The 21,388-nt window shown below is 36.4% G+C and overlaps 1 protein-coding gene across 1 annotated transcript; it reads right to left on the bottom strand.

Annotated features, from left to right (window-relative positions):
* Positions 1 to 222: 222 nt before the first annotated feature.
* On the bottom strand, positions 223 to 20,728 carry LOC103704886 (eukaryotic peptide chain release factor GTP-binding subunit ERF3A-like). The gene is given in 18 exon segments (XM_008788357.4): positions 223 to 667; positions 856 to 942; positions 1,024 to 1,096; positions 1,174 to 1,214; positions 1,217 to 1,355; positions 1,487 to 1,551; positions 3,250 to 3,385; positions 3,471 to 3,576; positions 4,466 to 4,616; positions 7,848 to 7,909; positions 8,019 to 8,173; positions 8,258 to 8,320; positions 9,000 to 9,071; positions 9,449 to 9,494; positions 15,754 to 15,865; positions 16,934 to 17,035; positions 17,413 to 17,463; positions 20,394 to 20,728. Coding segments are annotated over 17 exon segments (1,596 nt in total). The 5' UTR covers positions 20,548 to 20,728; the 3' UTR covers positions 223 to 667; positions 856 to 874.
* Positions 20,729 to 21,388: the final 660 nt, after the last annotated feature.

Raw genomic sequence — 21,388 nt, 5'->3', positions numbered from 1 at the left:
AAAAAATGCAGCTAGGAATTGTAAACGAACTCAATCAAGTATTTGTACAATCCTAAACATCCAAGCCACTCATAATAAAGCATAATCAACAATCAGGTGTCACTAAACCAAGACTGGCTTGGTATTAACCCGACTCCAGAGGATTCATACCAACAGACTCAAACTGGATTCCATCAGCAGTCCTACATTGCCTATAGAAATATAAAAAACTGGCAAAAGAAGTAGAGGCAAACTATGCTCAAGTAAATTTAGCTCGCACTCGGTGAAGGATGAATGGTATTACACATAATAAAATAAATGACAAGCTAAATCATACTAATAATAATGATTCCTTTTGCCACAACTGTAGAAAAATTGCTAGGACACACGTATAAAAAACTGTAAAGCAAGTGTAGACAAGCCATGCTCAAGCGGTTTTAGCTTCACACCCAGCAAAGGGTGAATGGTATTTCACCTCATAAAAGAAATGACACAAGCTCAAATCAAAACACTAATCACAACGCCCCTTTCTACCGCAAATAAGAAGCAAGATCCATCTTGTTTATCTTTTTGTTGCTCTAAGTGAAAACCATGGAAACCACAAGGCTGCTTCAGAAATTAAGCTCATGTTATTGAATAACTGTACTCATAAACTTGATGATCTCTGGTAGTACAGAAATGTCTCTTCCTGCCAGCAACATTGTTAGTTATGACTTGTAGAAAACCAAAAAAAATAAAACAAAATGAGGTACTCACTAGAAAGTTTTGAGTAAGAGATAATATGAACAGGAAAATTATCAGATTATTGCAGAAGGGACATTATCCATGAATGGCAATCATAGATGGTAAAAGAGGATAAGCAGGGATGTCGTATACCTTCTAAACCAAAATTTGTTTAAGATGCAAAAGCCGACCTTCCTGGAGGAGGAAGTGCAACAACTTTCCCTACTGCAACTGTTTTCCCTGTTGTAAAAGCACAAACCATGTCACTGACTATTACGGTAAGCACAACAGCATCATCACTCGAGAATTTTCTCTCCTCACCTTCAGTACGAAGGGTAAACCTTCCAAGCTGGGGAAAATCGGAAAACTTCTCGATGCATATCAAGTTATTCACCTAGATGGCAGATTTGAGTAGATATTTAGTCCTATGAAAGTGTATAGTATACATTAAGAGTATTTCAAAGGGCATACCTGAATGCAGCAGAGAACAACAGCACCATTCTTAACAAAAGAGGCTTTCTCTTTGGCTTCTTTTTCTTAGGATCAGTGTTCTTTTTCTTTGTGTCAATTTCTTCTATAAGATCTACAATCTCACACTCCTCAACAATTGCATGGATGTGTAATACTGCCTTGTAACCAGCAGTAAAAATCGCCTAGCACAATAGTACAGCATCAATAATGCTTGCTGATTAAGAAACTAGACATTTGTTTCCACAAGCCAAACAGAGCTGTCATAGCCAAGACAGACTTTTCTTTTTTTTCTTTTTTAAGGGAAAGGACTTACATTGTCAAGCAATTCAAGAATCTGCAACTGGGCATTGAATTCAGTAACAGCACTTATTGGATTTGCTGCACAGACATGAAAAATTTTGTTAGCATGTATTACCAGCACAACTTTTGGATATGCAATTTCTAAATTTCAGTATAGTTCAAGAATTCCTTGTATCAAAAATATAAATATATATTTTTATTTCAAAAAGAAACTGCCAGCAGAAACAAAGCAATTGGGAAAAAATATGAAGAGAGCCTACAGTCATCTGGAATTTCAATGATTTTTATCAAGTGAATGGCCCTGTAAAGATCTAATCACCTACAAGTAAACCTAAATTGAGTCATAGTCAATCCCACCACCAAAAAAAATAATACGGCCAAAATTTCATGCAAGATTTTAACAGAGCATGTGCATAAGGAAAACCATCCAAACTAAGAGAATGCAAGAAAACCGTAAGGTACATCACAAGACCTGCAAACTTGGAATTATTATATGATAGTGGTTGATAAGAATCAATCCAACGAGACACATGGTAGGTGGGAGAAACTGGAGGAGAAGCAACTGAGAAAAGTATGGGCATGTTTAAGATTTAAGAAGGCCGCAACAAGAAATAGTTTGAAAAAGCCAGGTGGAAAATGATTTCAATAAAAGGGATGGAAGTTGAGTAAGGGCTTGGAAATAGTAATAGCAAATGAATCCAGGGACAAATGTCAAAGTTAATGAAGCCAGATCCATACAACTGGAAATGGTTTCTTGGTTAAGGTGTTGACTTTTTTAAGATAAAGAAATTAATAGTGAAATGCATATCTCATCCAGACAGCAATCACCATACATCCCTAATAAAGATTTGACATGCATAGATTTTAAGTAGAGATCAGATATCCCAAGATTCCTTAACAACATCAGGACACCAAGAAGGCACAAAAACAGAAACAAAACAAAACAAAATCTGATTTGTTCGAGTTACCTTGATATGCTCTTGTCGAGTCAACGAAGAAATGACCAAGGAAGAAATGCTATTTAAATCAATAGGTACATTGAAGACCACAGTAAAGACAGTTAATTCATCATCCATTAGCTATTATTTACATTTGGGTTCCCATGACTCATAATTCAAGCATATTGAGAACTTGAAATCCAATGCATGCATACACTGTCAAAGAGCATTCTGTAAAACCGATCATTTCCGGCAGGTGCTTGCAGCATCCAAATGGCCTAAATTGTTGACTAAACCTCTTTCTTTATCAAATCTTTCTTAGTCAATCTACCCTATATAAATAAATTCAAAAGACTGTCATTTTGTCCGTGGCTTCCACCTTATATATTCATGGTTTCATTAGAATATTCATTGAAAACTTACATAGCCAGACATGGCGGTGCCTAGAGAATATATCAGTAGCCTAGTAATTTTAGTTCTGGAGTAATAATTATCTGTATCAGACTTCAGGTGAATCTTTTCACTTCTATAATTTATGACTTCAGGAGAATCTTTTCATTTCTATGATTTACAGTAAAAAAAATTCCAGTATAATAACTATATGAAATGGAAACAGCAAATCATCTGGATGCTCTCACCTCAATATTTTTTAAAAATTTAAGGGCATAGCTTCCTCAAATTTGCCATTTTCCCCTACTATGTACTAACGGTGGTTTACTCTGGTGTTATTTGCAAGAATGTCCAAAACAAAATATAGAACTTTTCAAGCACCATCAGAGAAGGCCAATTTATGCTGTATATTTTCAAGACTAAGTTTTCATAAAAAACTAATACATACCAATGCCTGAAAGGACAAAACCTTCAATGATATCCTCCTCTTCAATCCCTGACAATTTGACCCGGACATTCTCACCAGGCCCCGCACATTTTACTTTATTTTCATCACAATGAATAGCAATCACTTTTACATTAGCCTGTAGATCAGCAAGCAATACAACATAACTGACCCAAGAATAGTTTTAAAAATATGAACAGATTGAGCCTAAGATGAGATTATACTTTGTTGGGCATGACCCACAAGTTGTCACCTTCACGAATACTTCCGGACTCTATTTTTCCCATCACAACAGTCCCCATGTCTTTGTACTTATCAATGACTGGCATCCTGCATATCAAACTTTATCATTCTCTTATAGAAACTTTTCAAATGGCATTTCCAAGAAACTCTAAATGATTAAGCACAATGATGCAAAAAAATAAACATGAATCTCCATCACATCAATGAAACTGCTATGATTGGGCAAAAGAGGAAAGCTGAAGTTCTGATCATAAAGCTGGCTAAACACAATTATTTCAAACCTTCTATACCCCATACTACTATATAAAGGAAACTACCATCCAATTCTACAAGACTCTTCAATCTACAGTATGTGCTCGCCTTTTCCTCTTCCAAGCTTACCTTCAACCTTTTTTCTCTTCTCCCAATTTTATCCTTTTTAAAATGACAGATTATAAATACATTCTGTCTTATAATAACCAAACTAAATGTGTATCCAATTGTTTCACAACTGAAGACCACTTGGTGCATCAAATCATGATCATTCATCCTGAATTATAGTACCATTTGCAGCACATGTAATGGGATCACAACCATATACGTTGTTCAGATCAAGAGTTGAAGTACTGGCTACCAGTGCCTACACTAGTATAAAACCAGTACGGCATGCATCCATATATTATGGTGCCATACTAAAACAAACCACCCATTGGTGCTGGCACAGCATGACTAAGATGCATAGCAAGAAATGTACCAGTACTTTACTAGTACATACACTGGTATGCACCAGTACTTTACCGGTACACACACTGGTATGCACCAGTACTTAAATCCTTTATTTGAAATAAAAAGAAAAATTAATGGTAAACTACGTGATTCATTAATTACTCCTTTCTGTTTGATGCATCACATGCAATATAATGTATGAAATCCATCATGCCCATTCTGGGTGCCAATAATTGGTTGGCAACTAGAAGAAATATAAGTGATTTCTGACCTGAGAGGACCTTTAGGATCCCGTGGAGGAACTTCAATTGAATCCAGAACTTCAAACAAGCATGGACCATTCCACCAATCACAAATGCTTTTCTCCACTCTAGTCTTCATATTGGTACCCACCAAACCAGAGATAGGAAGAAATTGAACATCTGGATAAAGTGCATAAGGAACAGATAACTGCATCAGAGAGTACTGAACCTCATTTTTTAATGATAATGATGAATTGATCATTATCTTTCACTTCAAATCTTAACACATAAAAGAAATGATGGGTACAATTTTAGCAAAAATATCCATAGCAAACGGAAAAATCACAAGGTCCATACTCATGGCAGAACCCAAGAATAACAATTTAAAGAGGCTTGCATGGTAGATCAAAAATAATTCCTTGAAAGAGGCAAACTTAATTAATTGCATCTAAACAAAAATATGGTTGGCAAGTTTCACATCATTCCTTAAACTTTTAAAGCAAGAGAACAAGCACCACCAAAAAAGGAACCTAGTGCGCTGTTAAAATAAATACTCAATAATTGTACCCAAAAAAAAAAATTGGCCGAAGCTATGAAGCAGAGACATGGATATACGAAAATAAGGCATGATGTGAATACACCAATACAGAACTTGAAAAATATGATCCAGTGGCAGGAATGTTGCAATCAATAAATATGCATTTACTTTACATACATGTTATTTATGTTACATACAAGCGAAAAAGATTGCTGAAAACATAATGGGATATTATAGCAACACAGTCCATATTCTGCAATAACATAAACATCCACAAACTCCAGTTAGTTATCATTCTAATTCACAGATCAAAATTCATACTCCATCCTATCACATCAACATCACAATCTATAATTTCCCACCCATGATGTCCATGATTAAGAGGTTAAGATTTATGGGGAAAAAGGCCCCATAATCCTTCATCTCTAAATCCAACTGCTGCTTCCCTCTCTCTCCCTCATCATTAAAAAATTAAAGATTCATAACCCCCAAAAACAACTCCCACCTCACCTCAAAGTCCAACCACAGCATCCCCCCTTTATCTCTCTCCTCCCTATTGGAATTAGGGCAGATTATCTAGAGATCGAGGATTTAAGTACCAGGTGATATCACTCCATACCGCCTAGACAGGGCATACCATAACAGACCAGCAGGGAGCTCACATTCAATATGCCCCCTGCACTAAGTGCCAATACCAAGGATGTACCATAAGTACACTCAGTACGGCCTGCATTGGTTGGGTGTAAATACAGGTGCTGAAACCAATAATTAAATCCTTGCATGAGATAGGGGCTAGAGGCCCAAGTTTAGCGGATGTCAATCTAGGTTCAAAACCAGCCTAACCCAACCCAATGCCCAATCAATTGTCCAGAGACACATCCAAGAAATATCTAAGGGCTTTCTAATACTTAAAATTGTTGTTTAATGTTTGTCCAGCTGTACTCGATGAGTCAAGATATATGATTCATACTTGGAATGGCCACAGCATGCAACTTTTGAAGCATCAGTGAGTCCTAACCAAGAAAGGCAATGCATAAAATTGCCAATGACCAAATGACTAGTTTTATGTAACAGTGTATTGATTTGGAATAAATAAGCCTCCTCAGATCAAAATGTAACAACCAATAGATTCATCAACAGCTTGTTGACGTGGATAGTGGAATCTAATGGATTGTACTACCCACGATTTGGATCGTACAGTCCAAAAAAGTGGATCACCTGATCATTTCCAAAAACAATGCAGATACCCGACTTGGACATTTGGCAATCGAACAGTAGCCAGCCAGCTCATCAATGTTTTACTGGTGGATAAGTCAGTGGCGATGGGTACAGTGGCACCAGTGGCTAATGCTAGTACCACACTTGGATAATCTTTTTTTTTAACCTCTCCCTCCCCCCCCCCCCCCAATCACCCACCAGGAAAAGAAAAAAAACTTTTTTCTTTTTCTTCTACTGATTTTTTTTTCATCTGCTTCCCCTGTTTTTCTGTTTTCCCCTTGCTATACTTGCTAGCCTTTGTTTTGCCTGCCTCCTTCCCCTCAACCTTTTCTTCTTCATGTTCGTTTTGCAGCACATTTGCTACTGCTTCCCAGCCATTCTCCTTCTCTTTCTCCTTGCCAGGGGCTGGCTTCCTTGCTACAGCCCTGCATCCTATTGTATGCTGCAGTGGCAGCAATGCTGTTGCTGCCCTCCATTTCTTCTTCTTGTGGACTTTGATCTTTGGTCATTTACGCATGAAAACCGGTCTAATGATGCCATGTATAGTGAAAAAGGTTCATGTGCGTGTGCACATGGTTATGCATATCATCAAAAGCATGTATATTACTAAAGGTGTGCATGATTAAGGCATGGAAGCTTTCCTCCCTATGCAGCTGCCAAAACCTAGGCTCCCACCTAGGTCGTATAGAGGAGGGTCCACTGCTTGGGCTTGCCCAGGCAGTTCGACAAGCAGGAGATTAGGTTTTTATTTGCTCAACCTGCAAGTTGTTTAGTCACCGGTCACCCAACCAGGTTGTTCAAATAGTTGGTGCACCCAATTCACCGGTTTGGGCAGGTTCACCAACTACTGAACTCCAAGTTTTACCATGATATAACATGCTTAGCAGGTGGCAGGTTAACCGGGTCAACCCAAACGGTCAACCAGGTTTCAAAAAGCTGCTTAGCACAACTTTGAAATATATGGTTGTGAGCTAACTAAACTAGCAAAGATATCATAAGAGAAAGCAGCACCAACCAACAAATGAAAATAGCTCACAACACCAAAAATAAATAAATAAATAAGCTAAAATACTCGTCCACCAATATAGCAATAGTGTGCATGGTAAAGCAAGAATGCAACAAAAAAGCAGCCCAGCACACGAGTCTCCTGCCACTACAAGGTTTGAGGAGGGTCAAATATACGCAGCATTACCCTACATGCTAAGAGGTTGTTTCTATATTTTGAACCCATGACACTGTCGTCATAGTGGAGCAACCTTACTGCTGCACTAAGGCTCACCCTCAAAGTAAGAATGCAATGTCATATTTAATTCTACCAACCAAACAACCATTACAAGAATATGAAAAAGAAAATAATGTTGATGACAGAACGAGGATTCCTGAAAATTTTGCATGTTTGCTGTTCTTTTATTTCAAAAAAATAGTTCAGAATGAAAACAATTCAATTAAAAAGCCAACACAGAAATGTCAAATAAGTAGATGATCACAAAAAAAAAGTGAATATGAAAAGGTAATGGGTCAAGTAAATTATATAAGTAGATGATCACAAAAAAAAAGTGGATATGAAAAGGTAAAGATGTGGGAAAGGGAATAAAATCAATAGTGGGAAAATGTGAAAAGCATGAATATAGCTCATGAAAACTTGACCACAATACCTTTCCTTAAGTAACCTGAAGACTTGAGGAAAGGACCCATCTTACTCTCTATTTCATCAAACCTGAAAAGAAAAAGCCCGAAAAAAAACAAAAAACCTACCAATCTTGAGCAGAAAGATCATAAATTTAAATTACTCACAGAAAAAAAAGGATGAGAACATTCGAACAAACCTTTCTTTGGACCATTTCACAGTAGGTTCATCCATTTTGTTGACAACAACAACCAACTTAGCAACACCCAAAGTTTTTGCAAGTTGTACATGCTCACGAGTCTGTCCTCCTTTTTCAAATCCAGTTTCGAATTCACCCTTACGAGCAGATATGACCTTAAAATAATAACACATCATAAGATTACACTACCAACTTTCAAAATGTAACATTGAACAAACAAGATGCCAAGATATCTTTACCAGAACTCCAATATCAGCTTGAGATGCACCACTGATCATGTTTGGCACATAACTTTTATGACCCTGCAGAGTAGGCAATTAGATGCGCCATTGTCAACAAAACTTCTCAAGATATCGGAATTATTTATGTGATACCCAATGATCGAAAATAGTAATATAAACACAATACTGAAAAATAATTTAGGATATTCACTAGACTGATAGCATTCCCGTAACGTGCTAGATTCAACATTAACAATGCCCGTAGATACCATTTACTTATCAACCAGTAAGCAAACAGATTGAGCTCATCTGATAGAACACAACAAAGCATTTACACACTCGCAATTTAATCCTTCCAAAAATGCAGGACTCTGATACTGATGCATAGCACATTTTTCAGGAACCAAGAAAACAGGAATTAGTTGTAAGTAGATAGAAATATAAGATCCACCAATTTCAGGTTGCATATGAGAGTTATGGAGTTAATAACAATGGCATCATCTTTCCATGCCATATATCATCAAATAGAGAAGTCAGAATACTAATGACACCAACATCAAAGATTTTGACTTTTGCAGTTGTGATGCTGTTCTTTAAGTAATATTCACCAGTCTTGTTACATAACCCACTCAAAGCCTGTTACGAAACCCAGAATCTTGGAAATTCATTTGTGAAAAATGAAAATAAATTCCTTGTTCTGAGAAAGCAGATGTTATCCAATAACAAATAATGAATGCTAAAATATTAGTAGAAAAAATACCGGAGCATCTAAAATTGTGAATCTTGTATTTTCTGTCTCAAAATGAGCTCTGCCAACCTCCACAGTCTTTCCCTGAAATCCATTAAACATAAAAGCAATAAGCAAAAATAATTGATTGGAAAAACCATGCAGTCCATTAGTGCGACAAAATGTTAAGCAAAAAAAACATAGAACACATGAGTCCAGTCTTGACAAGTAAGGATGATGTTTTGAAACATAACATAAATGACAAGGCATAAGAGACTTTTCTATTTCACTCATGCCTATAGCAATAAAACCTTATCACATTCATAAACTATTAAAAGCACATGAACCAGGTATAACAGCACATGTAAGCATAAAAATATCTGAAGCTTGGTAAAAAGATCATAAAAGAAGTTTAACCCACAATAGATTTAGATAGAAGGAAGACTGAAATTCCATAAGATTCAGGGCAGCAAAACACACACCTTTATGCGCTCTTCCTCATTTGTGTCCATAATATAAGCCATGTACCTAGAATATCAAAGACCAAGCTGCTAAATATATATACATATAAGAACTTTAAAAAAGAAAAAATAATCATGAATTTATTCAAGACCAGACCATAGTGAATTGTGAAAGAAAAGACCCAGCAAACGCTACATAACATGCAAATATGTCAAAGTAACAATAACTTGAAAAATACATTAGTTGCAAAATAGAACAATTCAACCACCCACATACCACATAAATAACTTTTAAGAACTCAGTCCCCTGATGTATCCTTAATTTGGTATTCACAGGAATTTTATGGCATCCCAACAAAACTTGCATTTCCTGACATGACATATAGTTGTGAAAAGAAAATAGATATTTTCTCGAGAACGTATGCTCCTAAGTCTAGACATTAGAAGGCTTAGAGCACAATATTCTAGCCCTTCAAAATACAAAAGATTAAGAAAATATGGAAAGGGTACAAAACAAACAAAGAATTTGATAAAGTACGAAAAGATAAAAGAAGATATCTTGAATTTACTCATGAACTTAAACAAAGTTCAACAAGTTTAAAGGTATTCAATTTTTCTGTGCTCTTTCATGTACTTATATAAATATCTGTCCTCTTTCTCCTTTCAGAAGAATATTTTTTTCACTAGAGAAACAAACAAGAAGATTCTGTTGATTCTTTTTTGACAATGGATGAAAGAGGATCAATTTATAAAAAGGCAATATACCATCAAAATATGTTCACCATACCAACACACTATGACCATGGTGGGTAAGGCAACGCTCTCGACCCCCAAAATCTCCTCAATCAACAGAAAACATCCCTAGTATATCATGCGTCCATTCCATATAGTAAGTAAATGCCTCAGCCTAGTGTTCATGGAACAGAAATCATATCACAGCATTAGTTCCTCCAGTCAGAATTATGAACCCCAAAAAGAGTCATTATAGAGAGCCAATTCACCAAGACTAACCAAATCTAATAACAGCAACCACAATCTTGGCAGGCATCTCAATGTAGGTGACTAACAAATTCTCTTTTGAAAATGGACTGCACGGAAGAGAACGTTGCGATTTACCCGATTATTGAATCTATTCACCAAGATGTTCCTATTACCAAAGGAATGTTCATCATGTTCCCTGACAATCTCCCCATGCCACTACGTTCATAGTGACTTTCAAGTTTCTTTTACCAATAAAGCTCGCAGCTTTAGAAACTAATAAAGAAAACATTTAAGGAAATCCCAATTTTATACATATCCGCTGCAAAGGGATCCCAGATTCTTTATGAAATTTCAGTACACTAATAGATGATTAACCAATTTTTTGTTCTCTTTGAGCACATAGACGAACAAAGCACCATATTAGGATTGTGTTCTAGAAGTACATTCCATATATTTTAATGAATAAAAACATAGTCAACCTAAAAAGAGACAAATCCGCTTGAAAATCCAACACCTGACACAGAAATAAAAGGAAAGATGTGTAGGATGGAAGTCATAGAAGGAAATTTAATAGATGAAGTAGGTGACAACTTCCTCATATCTTCAAAATAAAATGAAGATAGATAAGAATGCAGCAAAGCAAAAGACATCCTCAACCACAAGATCTCCTCCAACATACAATGGTGCACACAACTGTATCACCTAAAAATTGCTTAGGCACTCACAGAATGATTTTGATGATTTTAATGAATAAAGTATTTTTTAGGAGATGTATCACCTAAAAAGTACTTTCCATGTAGAAAATTGCATGCTAAGAATGAAGGGAGTTCTTGACATGGTGTTTGCACTTGGCAATTGGTTCCCCATTTGCCTGAGAGGGGATGGCTTGAAGCATCATGGCCCTCTCTTCTTCAACCATGCCTAGCTCTTTGCAGTCTCATGGCATAGCTTCAGAAATGGGATCGATTAGTCTCTGACATTAATCCACCACAATGGAGACCACTTGGAACTCCGTTGAAAAAGGTGAGGAAGAGGGAGGGAGAGAGGGAGAGAGGCACAAAGAACGGAAGATTAATTGGAATACGGACAGAGTAATGGAGGGAGGGGAAGTATATGGAAAATTAGTATATGGCCCTCTCTTCTTCAACCATGCCTAGCTCTTCGCAGGCTCATGGCATAGCTTCAGAAATGGGATTGATTAGTCTCTGACATCAATCCACCACAACGGAGACCACTTGGAACTCTGTTGAAAAAGGTGAGGAAGAGGGAGGGAGAGAGGCACAAAGAACGGAAGATTAATTGGAAGACAGACAGAGTAATGGAGGGAGGGAAAGTATATGGAAAATTAGTAAGATTTTCTTTCTCAGGAGAAAACAAAAATTGCCTATGAACCTTGACATTCCTTTTTTCCATGAGTCAATAAATTATAGGCAATAAGAACTATATTGTAATTTGTCTTCTACAAATACTAATCAAGAATAAGATATGAACCACTTTGCTTGGTCCAATGCTCTGCCTAGGCCCACAGTTTGCTAATGCTTCAGGTGAGTCTATTGCATTTACAAAACATAATTGCTATGCACCTTTATCTAGGAAAGGGAAAAATAAAAGCCCAATTAATTGTTCTAATTTGAAGCCTTCATCAACATATATATAATATGAAACAAATCAAAGATTTGCATCTTTATGATATTCCAAAAAAATCAAAAACATGGCATGTTAGCTCATGGAGTATTACCTCTACTAGCACAACAAAAATGCATAGTTATCCCTTCAAGCCAAAATTTACCATACCGGTCGGTATAGTGTGTACCAACCTTACCGTACCATAATGGTACCAAACCGGTATACGGTTCATAGGCATACCGAGTATCAGTACGTCAAACCAGTACCGAGCGTGCCGATATAGTAATAGTATGGTACTGATACGAGATCCAGTACTGAGATGGCAACTCTTGCTTCAAGTTCTTTCTTTCTAGATATTGTCATTGGAATGCAACGACGACAACACATAATAAGAAAAGGTCCAATACAAGGATCATGAGAATATAATATCAAGATTTGAGAGCAATCGCTTCACTCTTTTACATCTTCAACCCACCTCCGACCAACCTTGCTTATTCTTACAAGTTCGATGTTTCTACAAAACCACAGAACTAAAAAGTCTACCAGAAATTTCTTCTCAAATTCTTTATTCCCCTCATTCTCCTGACAATCTCCTCTAACACGCACAATCTTGACTTCTTCAAGAACCTATCAGATATTCTAACATCCAGGAAACTGCTATCTTTCTTCAGCATCTCCAATCAATTCATTTTTGCTCTCTCATATAGTTGCAGAAATCACTCCTTACCTTTCCCTTTTCAGACTTCCACAATCTCAAACCACAAAAATTTCAAATTTTCTTTTTTGGTAAGCCAAAATTTTCAAGGAGATTATTAAAGTGATGTACTAAAATTCCAAAGAACCAGAACAATGGTCCAATAGTCAAAAATGAGCCTGGGCACCATGGATCCACAAGATCATCTTATAATAATACATCCGCAAGCTCGAAGCTTTTTCACTTATCAAAAGCTAGATATCAAAACACTGGCATCACATCCTCCTTTCTTTTCACAAGAAATTCCCATCACATTCAATTCTTCAATAATATAGGAAGAAAATGCCATTTAGTGCAAGCAAATTTAGCTCCTTGCAACAATCTGCCCTTTCAAGAAGCAAGCTAAGGGCATATGAACCCAGGAGATACCCTTTATAGCCCAACTTTTTCCAAAGGTGCCACAAAAAAAAGAGAGAATCAACCTCAAATTCTTTTGTATCTATTTGTCTCCATTCCTTTATAACAATTGTACTGACCAAGAAAGGCCATACCGCCCGAAACTGCCTCATTTGGGGTGCACTAAACCTACCGCCCCTGAATCGGGATTATATAGGCCTTTGGCTCAAGATAGGGTTCGAATCGGGCAATTGAAGCCTGAACGGAGCAGTAGAAGCCCGAACCGAGTTGAACCGACAGATTCAGCTTGGTTTAGGATGGTTCAGCTCTCTCCCCCTTAAATGATTAAGAGGGAGGCAGGGACAGTCTCATGTGCCTTTTTCGCCTCACCTTTCTTATTTTTTTTCTTTCAGCTGAAAAAATCAAGAAAAAGAGGGATTTTTTACAGATTTCAGCTTAGACCCAACCCCAAAACAGATAAAGGGTCTTCTACCCTTCCCTCTCCTCGCTTTTCTTTTTTTCTTTTTTCTTGCCAAGAATCGTGGGGGGGGCGGGGGGAATGAGAGAAGACCATGCCAAAATTCTGGATTTTGGCATGATTTTCATGATACGTTGTAAATCTACGAATGATCTAATGCAATGTAGCCAAAATCATAAATTTTCATTAAGTCTATGAATTTTATATTAACATAATAAAAATTAATAAAATAATAATCAAAAAATATATGCTCGGGAGAATACCGCTGCATGAAAGAAATGAGCCTGTCAAGGTTATTCGGAACATGACGTTGCTAATGTAGATGACCTCACAAGTGGAGTAAGATCTCTAGATGTATCTGGACCCGAGTCGTACACAGGATCCTACTCCACACAGCCATGCTATGACCAGCATGAATATCCTTCGTATGAGACATCGTATTCGAGTGGGTACTATCCTCCATAGCCTTAAGCAATTTACATGCTCAAGTTCACCGCCACGATCTTCAAATGGCGAACCCAGTAGCAGATAGAGGATCAGTATCAGGGTGGCTATCCAACGGGTGCATATTATAGATGCAAGAATATGGGGCAACCCTCTTGGAATCTTGGAGTAGTATCCCATGGCTAGACTATGATCACAATCCCAACGTCTATAAGGGACACCGGCACTCCACAAAATTTTAGATGTTGATACATATTTTGTACTTTAAATTCATTAAATCGACTCCATTTGTTATATTTTGTACTTTAAATTCGTTTATAAATAGTTTAATTGTACTTTAATTCCATTTCATGACCAACAAAGCAGCAAAGTGACATCAAAATTACAAATTAAACAACCATAATCATCAAAATAAGAAGTTAAAAAAAAGATAGAAGAAATAAGTAATTGAAAAATAAAAATTAAGAAAATGGTCTATTGGTTAGATAACCGGATGTCACTCCGCATTGGTGACCGACCAGTACGGCACTCGGCACCAATTCAGTGATCTTTGGTAATCACCTTCCATTGACACATCAAAGCCTCATCTAATATCTTGACCCAAAAAAGGGATTCTTTTTATATCCTCACAAACAAGAATTTAAATTTATTGTTTCTCCAGTACCTTCTTTTGCCACAATCCTCTTTTCTTCCATCCCTCCCTTATACATTTGGAGCTACCAATAAGAGTTACCAGTGATTTCATTAAAAAATTAGAACTCAGGTTAAGTAATTACCCAGCTGCTTTGGAACTTATATTACCTCGTTACACTCAAAAACTACATCCTTACACTTGGAAGTCAAGAAAATCTTATACTGTTGTCTAAATCAAAACATCAAATTGATAGTACCCTGTCACTATTTCACTCCCTATAAGATTGTTGAAACAAACCACATTCAAATCAAAATTTTCAAGACTCCTAAAAATTTTCAAGACTCCTATCAGAGAAAATTAAAGCTTGATCTTAAGAAGATACAGTGCAAAGCATAGCATTCATAATGAAAATATATAGTACAAAGAAGAAAATCTCATAACATTATAAACCCAGATATAGTTTAAATAAATCTCTAAGTCAGATGTTTCTATAAAGATGCACTGATCTTTCTCGATCTCATGATATCAAGCTTAAGTTGCAAATACATCATCCTTCAGGCACATGTGAGTTGTGATCTCAACTTCCTAATGATATATATAAATATATAAATGTATACACTCTTGCAAGAGGCAATACCTAGCATGACAAGGTGATGTTTGCTTGGTAGCATAGAAGCACAACCCTGAATTAATGAAGCATTATTCCCCTAATACAGCAGCAATCAGAGACTCCAAGTATGTAATAAAAATATAGGACTGGATACATCTCTTTTAGAAAAGTATGACATGGCAAGGACATCCATCAATAAGCATATTACTTTGATGCCAATAGAACAAAAGAAAAAGAAATCTGCCAAACATTCAAACTTTATAATATGACAATATTCAAAATATATCATTATCAACAACACAAAAGTTCAAAACAGATATGGTAGATAAATGTTGGATCAAATTATTTATAATAACGGCAGAGTTTGTGACATATAGCAACATATAGCATGTAAAGGAATAACAAACAGCAGCACCTCAATAACAAATAAAAACAACAAACAATGAAGACAACAAGAGCATACCAGCTTTCTCTGCTTTTATCTTTTGCTTCCTTCTCATATTTCTGTATAGTTCGGTCATCAACCTGACCACTGAGGAAAAGTATCTGGCCTCCAGTTGTAGACTTACCAGCATCTGCATTGATGGAAATACAAGAACAGAGAAAAACATGATCCATTAACTGCTTTTATTAATATAACAATTAATGTGAATTAGAATGATGAATGCAGTCTGTGCCACAACCCACCAACAGATATTCACAGGATCAATGGACCAGGCAGTAACATCAGGTTGGACATGAAAATGTAGTACAATAACATAAACAATCTTGATAGATGCTTTAAAGTCATGAATGAAACTGTGAAGTTGGTATTTACATTAGACATAGTATACAACTAACAGATAATAAGAGGGGAGAAAGGGAGCATTATCTATACCAGTAAACTAAGAGAAACAAGGATCAAGACTACATAGACTTATCTATACCAGTAAACTAAGAGAAACAAGGATCAAGATAATCTTTGATCAGAAACATATCTGCATTAAACATTGAGTTAACATTTAGACATCGGATTTGGTTCCATATCATCTATATCCTGAACTTTTTCTGGTTTGAATTCACAAAATAATTAATAAACTGCAAAGAATTAGAACTCCAAATGTGAAATCCACTCTCAATGAACTCTCACTTACATGTTTGTCGAATCATAATCTCAAACATATAACATGTCCCAAACTTTTGGCTGATATTAAATCCTTTTCAAATTCAGCAAAATAATCAAAAAAAATGACATAGATCCTATCAGCAGTTAACTGTGCTCGGACTTGTTTAATGATTCCAAATGAATGGGCACTGGAAATATTATATATATATATATAGACTTGTGGTGGACCTTATAACTAGCAGAAAAAGAAACCAGCACGGATTGAAAGAAACATATCAAAATCTAAAAGTGATGCTTAGTGAGATCAAAAAACTCCAAGGGAAAGAGAACACAAGTAATTCTAATATAAAAGAAATAGAAATAGCAATTATAACAAGATAACATGCTGGAAAGATATCGACGACCATTAAAGTGTTTTTTGATATGAAAAAAGCAGAAGAAAGGTGAAGAAAATGAGTAATGAGGTGAAGAAAGCTGAAGAAAATGAGTAATGAAAGGTGAAGCAGAAGAAAGCAAAGTTGTAAGAATGAGGACGTACCAACATGACCAATGAAAACAACATTTAGGTGCCGCTTCTTGTCTTCTTTCTTTTCATCCAGCTCTTCAACTTCCTCAGTTGCAGCCGCCTCCTTATCTTTCACTGTGATTTTACCAAAACAAGCATTAACACGGAGAAAAAAAAATCATGAATATGGTGTAAATGATGAGGATGAAGATCAAGCAATATTGGATCTGTTGAATGGCTCAGTAAAAGAAAGTCAAATGCCTTGATCCAAAGATCTTAGTACATTGGTAGGCATCGAGGAGGTAAAAAACAGTGATTGAAAAGCCAACTCATAAATAGTTGAATGAATGTTTCCTAATTATGGTGGAAGTAATCATCAACTGATATAACATGAATGATGAATTTTAATCAACCTGCCTGCCGGGGCAACATTTCACAAAAAAAAAATATTATTATTATTATTATTACCCATCAACTACACTATATTTGTGAATCTACATAAGACACTTCACCTTTTGTTTCCAACTGCAATGACTGAAGGTTTGACTGAATCACTTTCACATCTGCAAAAAAGAAAAATAAACATTAAAATTGCTCAAAGCTAGATTTCTAGAAAAGTATCACGAAGATAATTATCCTATATCAAATGGTGGAGAAATTTCTTTAAACAAGTTTCCGTCCTTCAGGCTTATTAGAAAAAGCTAACAGTTATGATTGTACAGAGACAACAGTGATAGTTCATCAAAAAATGAATTGGCATCATAGCACTTCCATATGCATGTTTTGCAACAAAGCTAACTAATTTATGACTTTCTTTTTTGTATATTGGTCACACTCCCAATAATCAGCTAATAAGCATGGGACTTATTCTGGTAATTAGTCCCTCTGGATCTTAGTTGTTATAACTACGAGCAGGTCTGGGAACGGGTGCAAGTATGGGTGCCAAGAATCAAATATTTTAGAAAAACTTTAAAGGAGACGTTGTGAACTGAATGTGCGTTTGATATTCTGGAGAGATTCTGAAGCAGGTACGCTATCCTAGATAGATGAGTCCAACTAGCCATCATTCATGATTCGAACTAAGATATTCTAGCAATGCTCCTTGGGGGCTTGTCGGGTATTTGAATACCAAGACATGAGTAATATCAAGGGCAACAAATAACATGATAAGATTTTGTGGTTCAAGCAAAAGGAAGAAACCATTATTGCACTAAGAAGATGCATTAAGCCTGTCAGTTTCTATCCTAATCTAGATCATCTATAAAAGCATTCAAACAGTAGATAAAGGAAACAATTATGGTATCTTTTTTCCTTTTAAAATAATGACTGCAAAAGAAGGATAAATAAAAACCAACCTGGAACTGATGGGAGAAGGCTTGTTGATTATTATTATGGGAAACCTTTGAAGATTTTTTTAACATTTACCTTCGCAAATATCCTCAACTATCATTACAAAAGTGCATGAAAAAGATTAAATGCCTTGCCACCAGACATGTGACCAGTCATTGTTGAGAAATTACATCAGATAACAACAGTTGAGATAATGTCACTCAATTGAAACCACAACAGGATACAAAAGACATGATGGCAGATCTTTGATGTACATAAACACAAATAGAGTATATTCATTAACATCCAGCCAATACTTTTATCCATCTGTCATAGAAGAGTATTTAAAGCACATACAGCCCATTTTTTGGCAAGTCAGCCACTCTAAGTTAACACCACCAAATGTGTAGACAGAGTGGTCTTTCTAGATTATTAATTAACAGATTATCCAGCACCTCAAATCAGCCTCATTGTTTTTAAAAATTCCAAATACTTTTTGAACATAATATAAATAGGTCTACCTAAACCTAAAAAACCTTGCTAAATCAATGAAGGAAAGAAATGCCAAAGAGACAACTATAAGGGTGTCCTGAAGCTAATTCATGGCTTTCATCTTTGCCCAGATATCATTTTGCATGGATATTGGGCAGTCACCAGTATAAAATAACCTGTTATCTGGGCCCAAAATATATTGGCCGGTATAAATTGATAAATCCCAATATATTGATATGACATCCAAATTTGGGCAGGAAACCTACTATGTCTTTTAGAATCTTACAAAAATGTTTTGACCATTAAATGCTTACTTTGTTGTCTTTATATGGAAGTTATCTCAGTTACTACATTAACCAAGATGTCTCGGTTCTTATAACATTGGCTGAGATCTCAAAAATCTTGAGCTCCCTACTTTTGCAATACATCCTATCTCAGCGAGATGAGGAAGGTGTTGGTCCATCTCATTATCACGCACCGTATGAGATGGTTGAGATCTCAGTTATTAAAAACCTTGAGCAAACTTATCCAGATATTATCAGAAATATCTGAACAAATACACTCAAATAATATTGTAAAATTGTGTGTGTGTGTGTGTGTGTGAGAGAGAGAGAGAGAGAGACTCACCGCATAGCATTATTTTCTTGCTCTTTGTTTGAATTTTGAGAAGTTGCAAAGTTCATAAAATCAAGAAAAAAATGGATGGCATAAAACAGACAGCATGATTCCTACAAAGTGACATGTCGTAAGATCATTCTTCAGTTAAGGACAACACAGTTATATGTCATAGAAACCATTAGTCCCTGGATCCTATTACAAAATCAAAAGCAATGACAGGACTGATCCAATCCACATTAAGCCTCACTAAACAAATGCTTTATAATTCAAGATTTATGCCATAATCGACACCTATAGAACCATGAAGATAAAAACATTTTCCCATAAATAACTACATTAAAGGCCAACAGCCTCCCAAATATATTTTGTTGCTTCTGCAAATACTCATTACATCTTCTTGTCATACAGGGGGGGAAGAACCAGTGATATGAATATCTACGATGTACTGCTTGATCAACAAATGATGTAGCAATCTGTAGCAATCTGTAGCAATTTCCAATAAATTCTAGATAAACAGAAGCAAAATATACTGAATGATACTAGCTAGATCATCTTACATCCTTTAAATTTTCCTTTTGTTGGACAAGTCGCAAGATGATTCCATTTCTTGGGAAAAAAAGAAATATAAAAGCTACTGAGACAGAATTAGAAAAATCCGCATCATCGCAGAATTTCCGTCAAAGAATAAGGCTTTTGTAATAATCCAGTATCCAAAAGAACCCCAAGACAAATTATTTAGGAACCAAACCATCGAGAAATACAAAAGATACAAAGATACAATTCGAAAATCCACATCATCACAGATTTTATGGGTAAGAATAAGGCTTACGCAAGAATCCAGCAGCCAAAGGAACTATAACCAACAAAAAAAAAATATTTCCGAACAAAATCATCAAGAAAGCTAAAGCTCGTACGATCTGAGCTATACTACTGCGACCCCGTGTCCAAGAAAACATCAATCCAAAGAGACACATCAGCTTTCCAACGAGACTCAGATCTAAATCCACGGAAAGCTCTTCCAATATGTAATTAGGGTTTATGGTACAGGGTGGACCTTCGGAGGGAGGAGGCGCTAGGGTTTCATCGGCGGAAGGGGGCGGATTCTCCGCCATGGGCTCGTCCTCCTCCTTGCTCCAGTCGTTGATCTCGACGTCGTCGACGAGGGCGGGGGGGTGGTGAGCGATCTCCGCTCTCGCACGTTCCTCCATCTCTTCGCGAGGGCAGCGAAGGGGCCTCTCGAGCCCTCCGCTCGGGCGCCTACGGTTTTATCGCGAGGAGGGAGGGTTTCGACCAGTGGGAGCCCTGGGGGATGCGGCGCTGGTGGCTAGAGGAGAGAGACGGTCCATTAGTAGGCGAAAAATGCTTAGAAATCTTTAGCTGGGGATGTTTACATATTGGCCCCTGGAGTGTTTTATTTAGACGAAATGCCTTTAGATCTTTATTTGGGGAATTGTACTTATTGCCCCTGGACAAATGCGAAATCTCCATGCATGATGAGAAGCGGAATATAACATTGTGCTCCATTGATGGATGCGATAAACAAGTAGGACTCGTTTGGTTCCCTCACTCAGATACTTTTCCGGAGGGCAATATAGAACATATTGAAGGTTTAGTTGGCCATAAAAAAATAACATATTTCAAAATAGTTTATTTTTTTATTAAACATCTATTTTTTTAAGAAAATTATGTGATATATGTTCTGCTCTTAACAAAAGAAAAGATCTTATCTCACGTTATCTAAAAGCTTGATAGTATTTTTGAGAAAAAAAAATCACTAGGCTTTCAGATATAAGCTATTTTTTATCTTTCTTCTTTTAAAACTCCAACCAAGCATGTAGTATTTCTCTTTTTTTTAATCCCACTTTTTTCCTCTTTTTACGAACCAAACGGAGTCAGTAGCATTGCTCTTTTGCGACTGGTCCAAGGCAGTATGGTAGGCTGTAATATTGAAAAATTACTATGTTCAACCATCCCCTGGTATCGAACATGGTGTTTTATAACAAAGGAAAGACTTTTTAGAGAGTGTCATCGGTAATGAACTCAGATTCG

This window comes from Phoenix dactylifera, chromosome 8, assembly GCF_009389715.1.
Source record: "Phoenix dactylifera cultivar Barhee BC4 chromosome 8, palm_55x_up_171113_PBpolish2nd_filt_p, whole genome shotgun sequence".
NCBI classification, from domain to species: Eukaryota; Viridiplantae; Streptophyta; class Magnoliopsida; order Arecales; family Arecaceae; genus Phoenix; species Phoenix dactylifera.
Note: the sequence above shows the minus strand (reverse complement) of the source record. Positions and strands in the feature narration are given on the sequence as shown.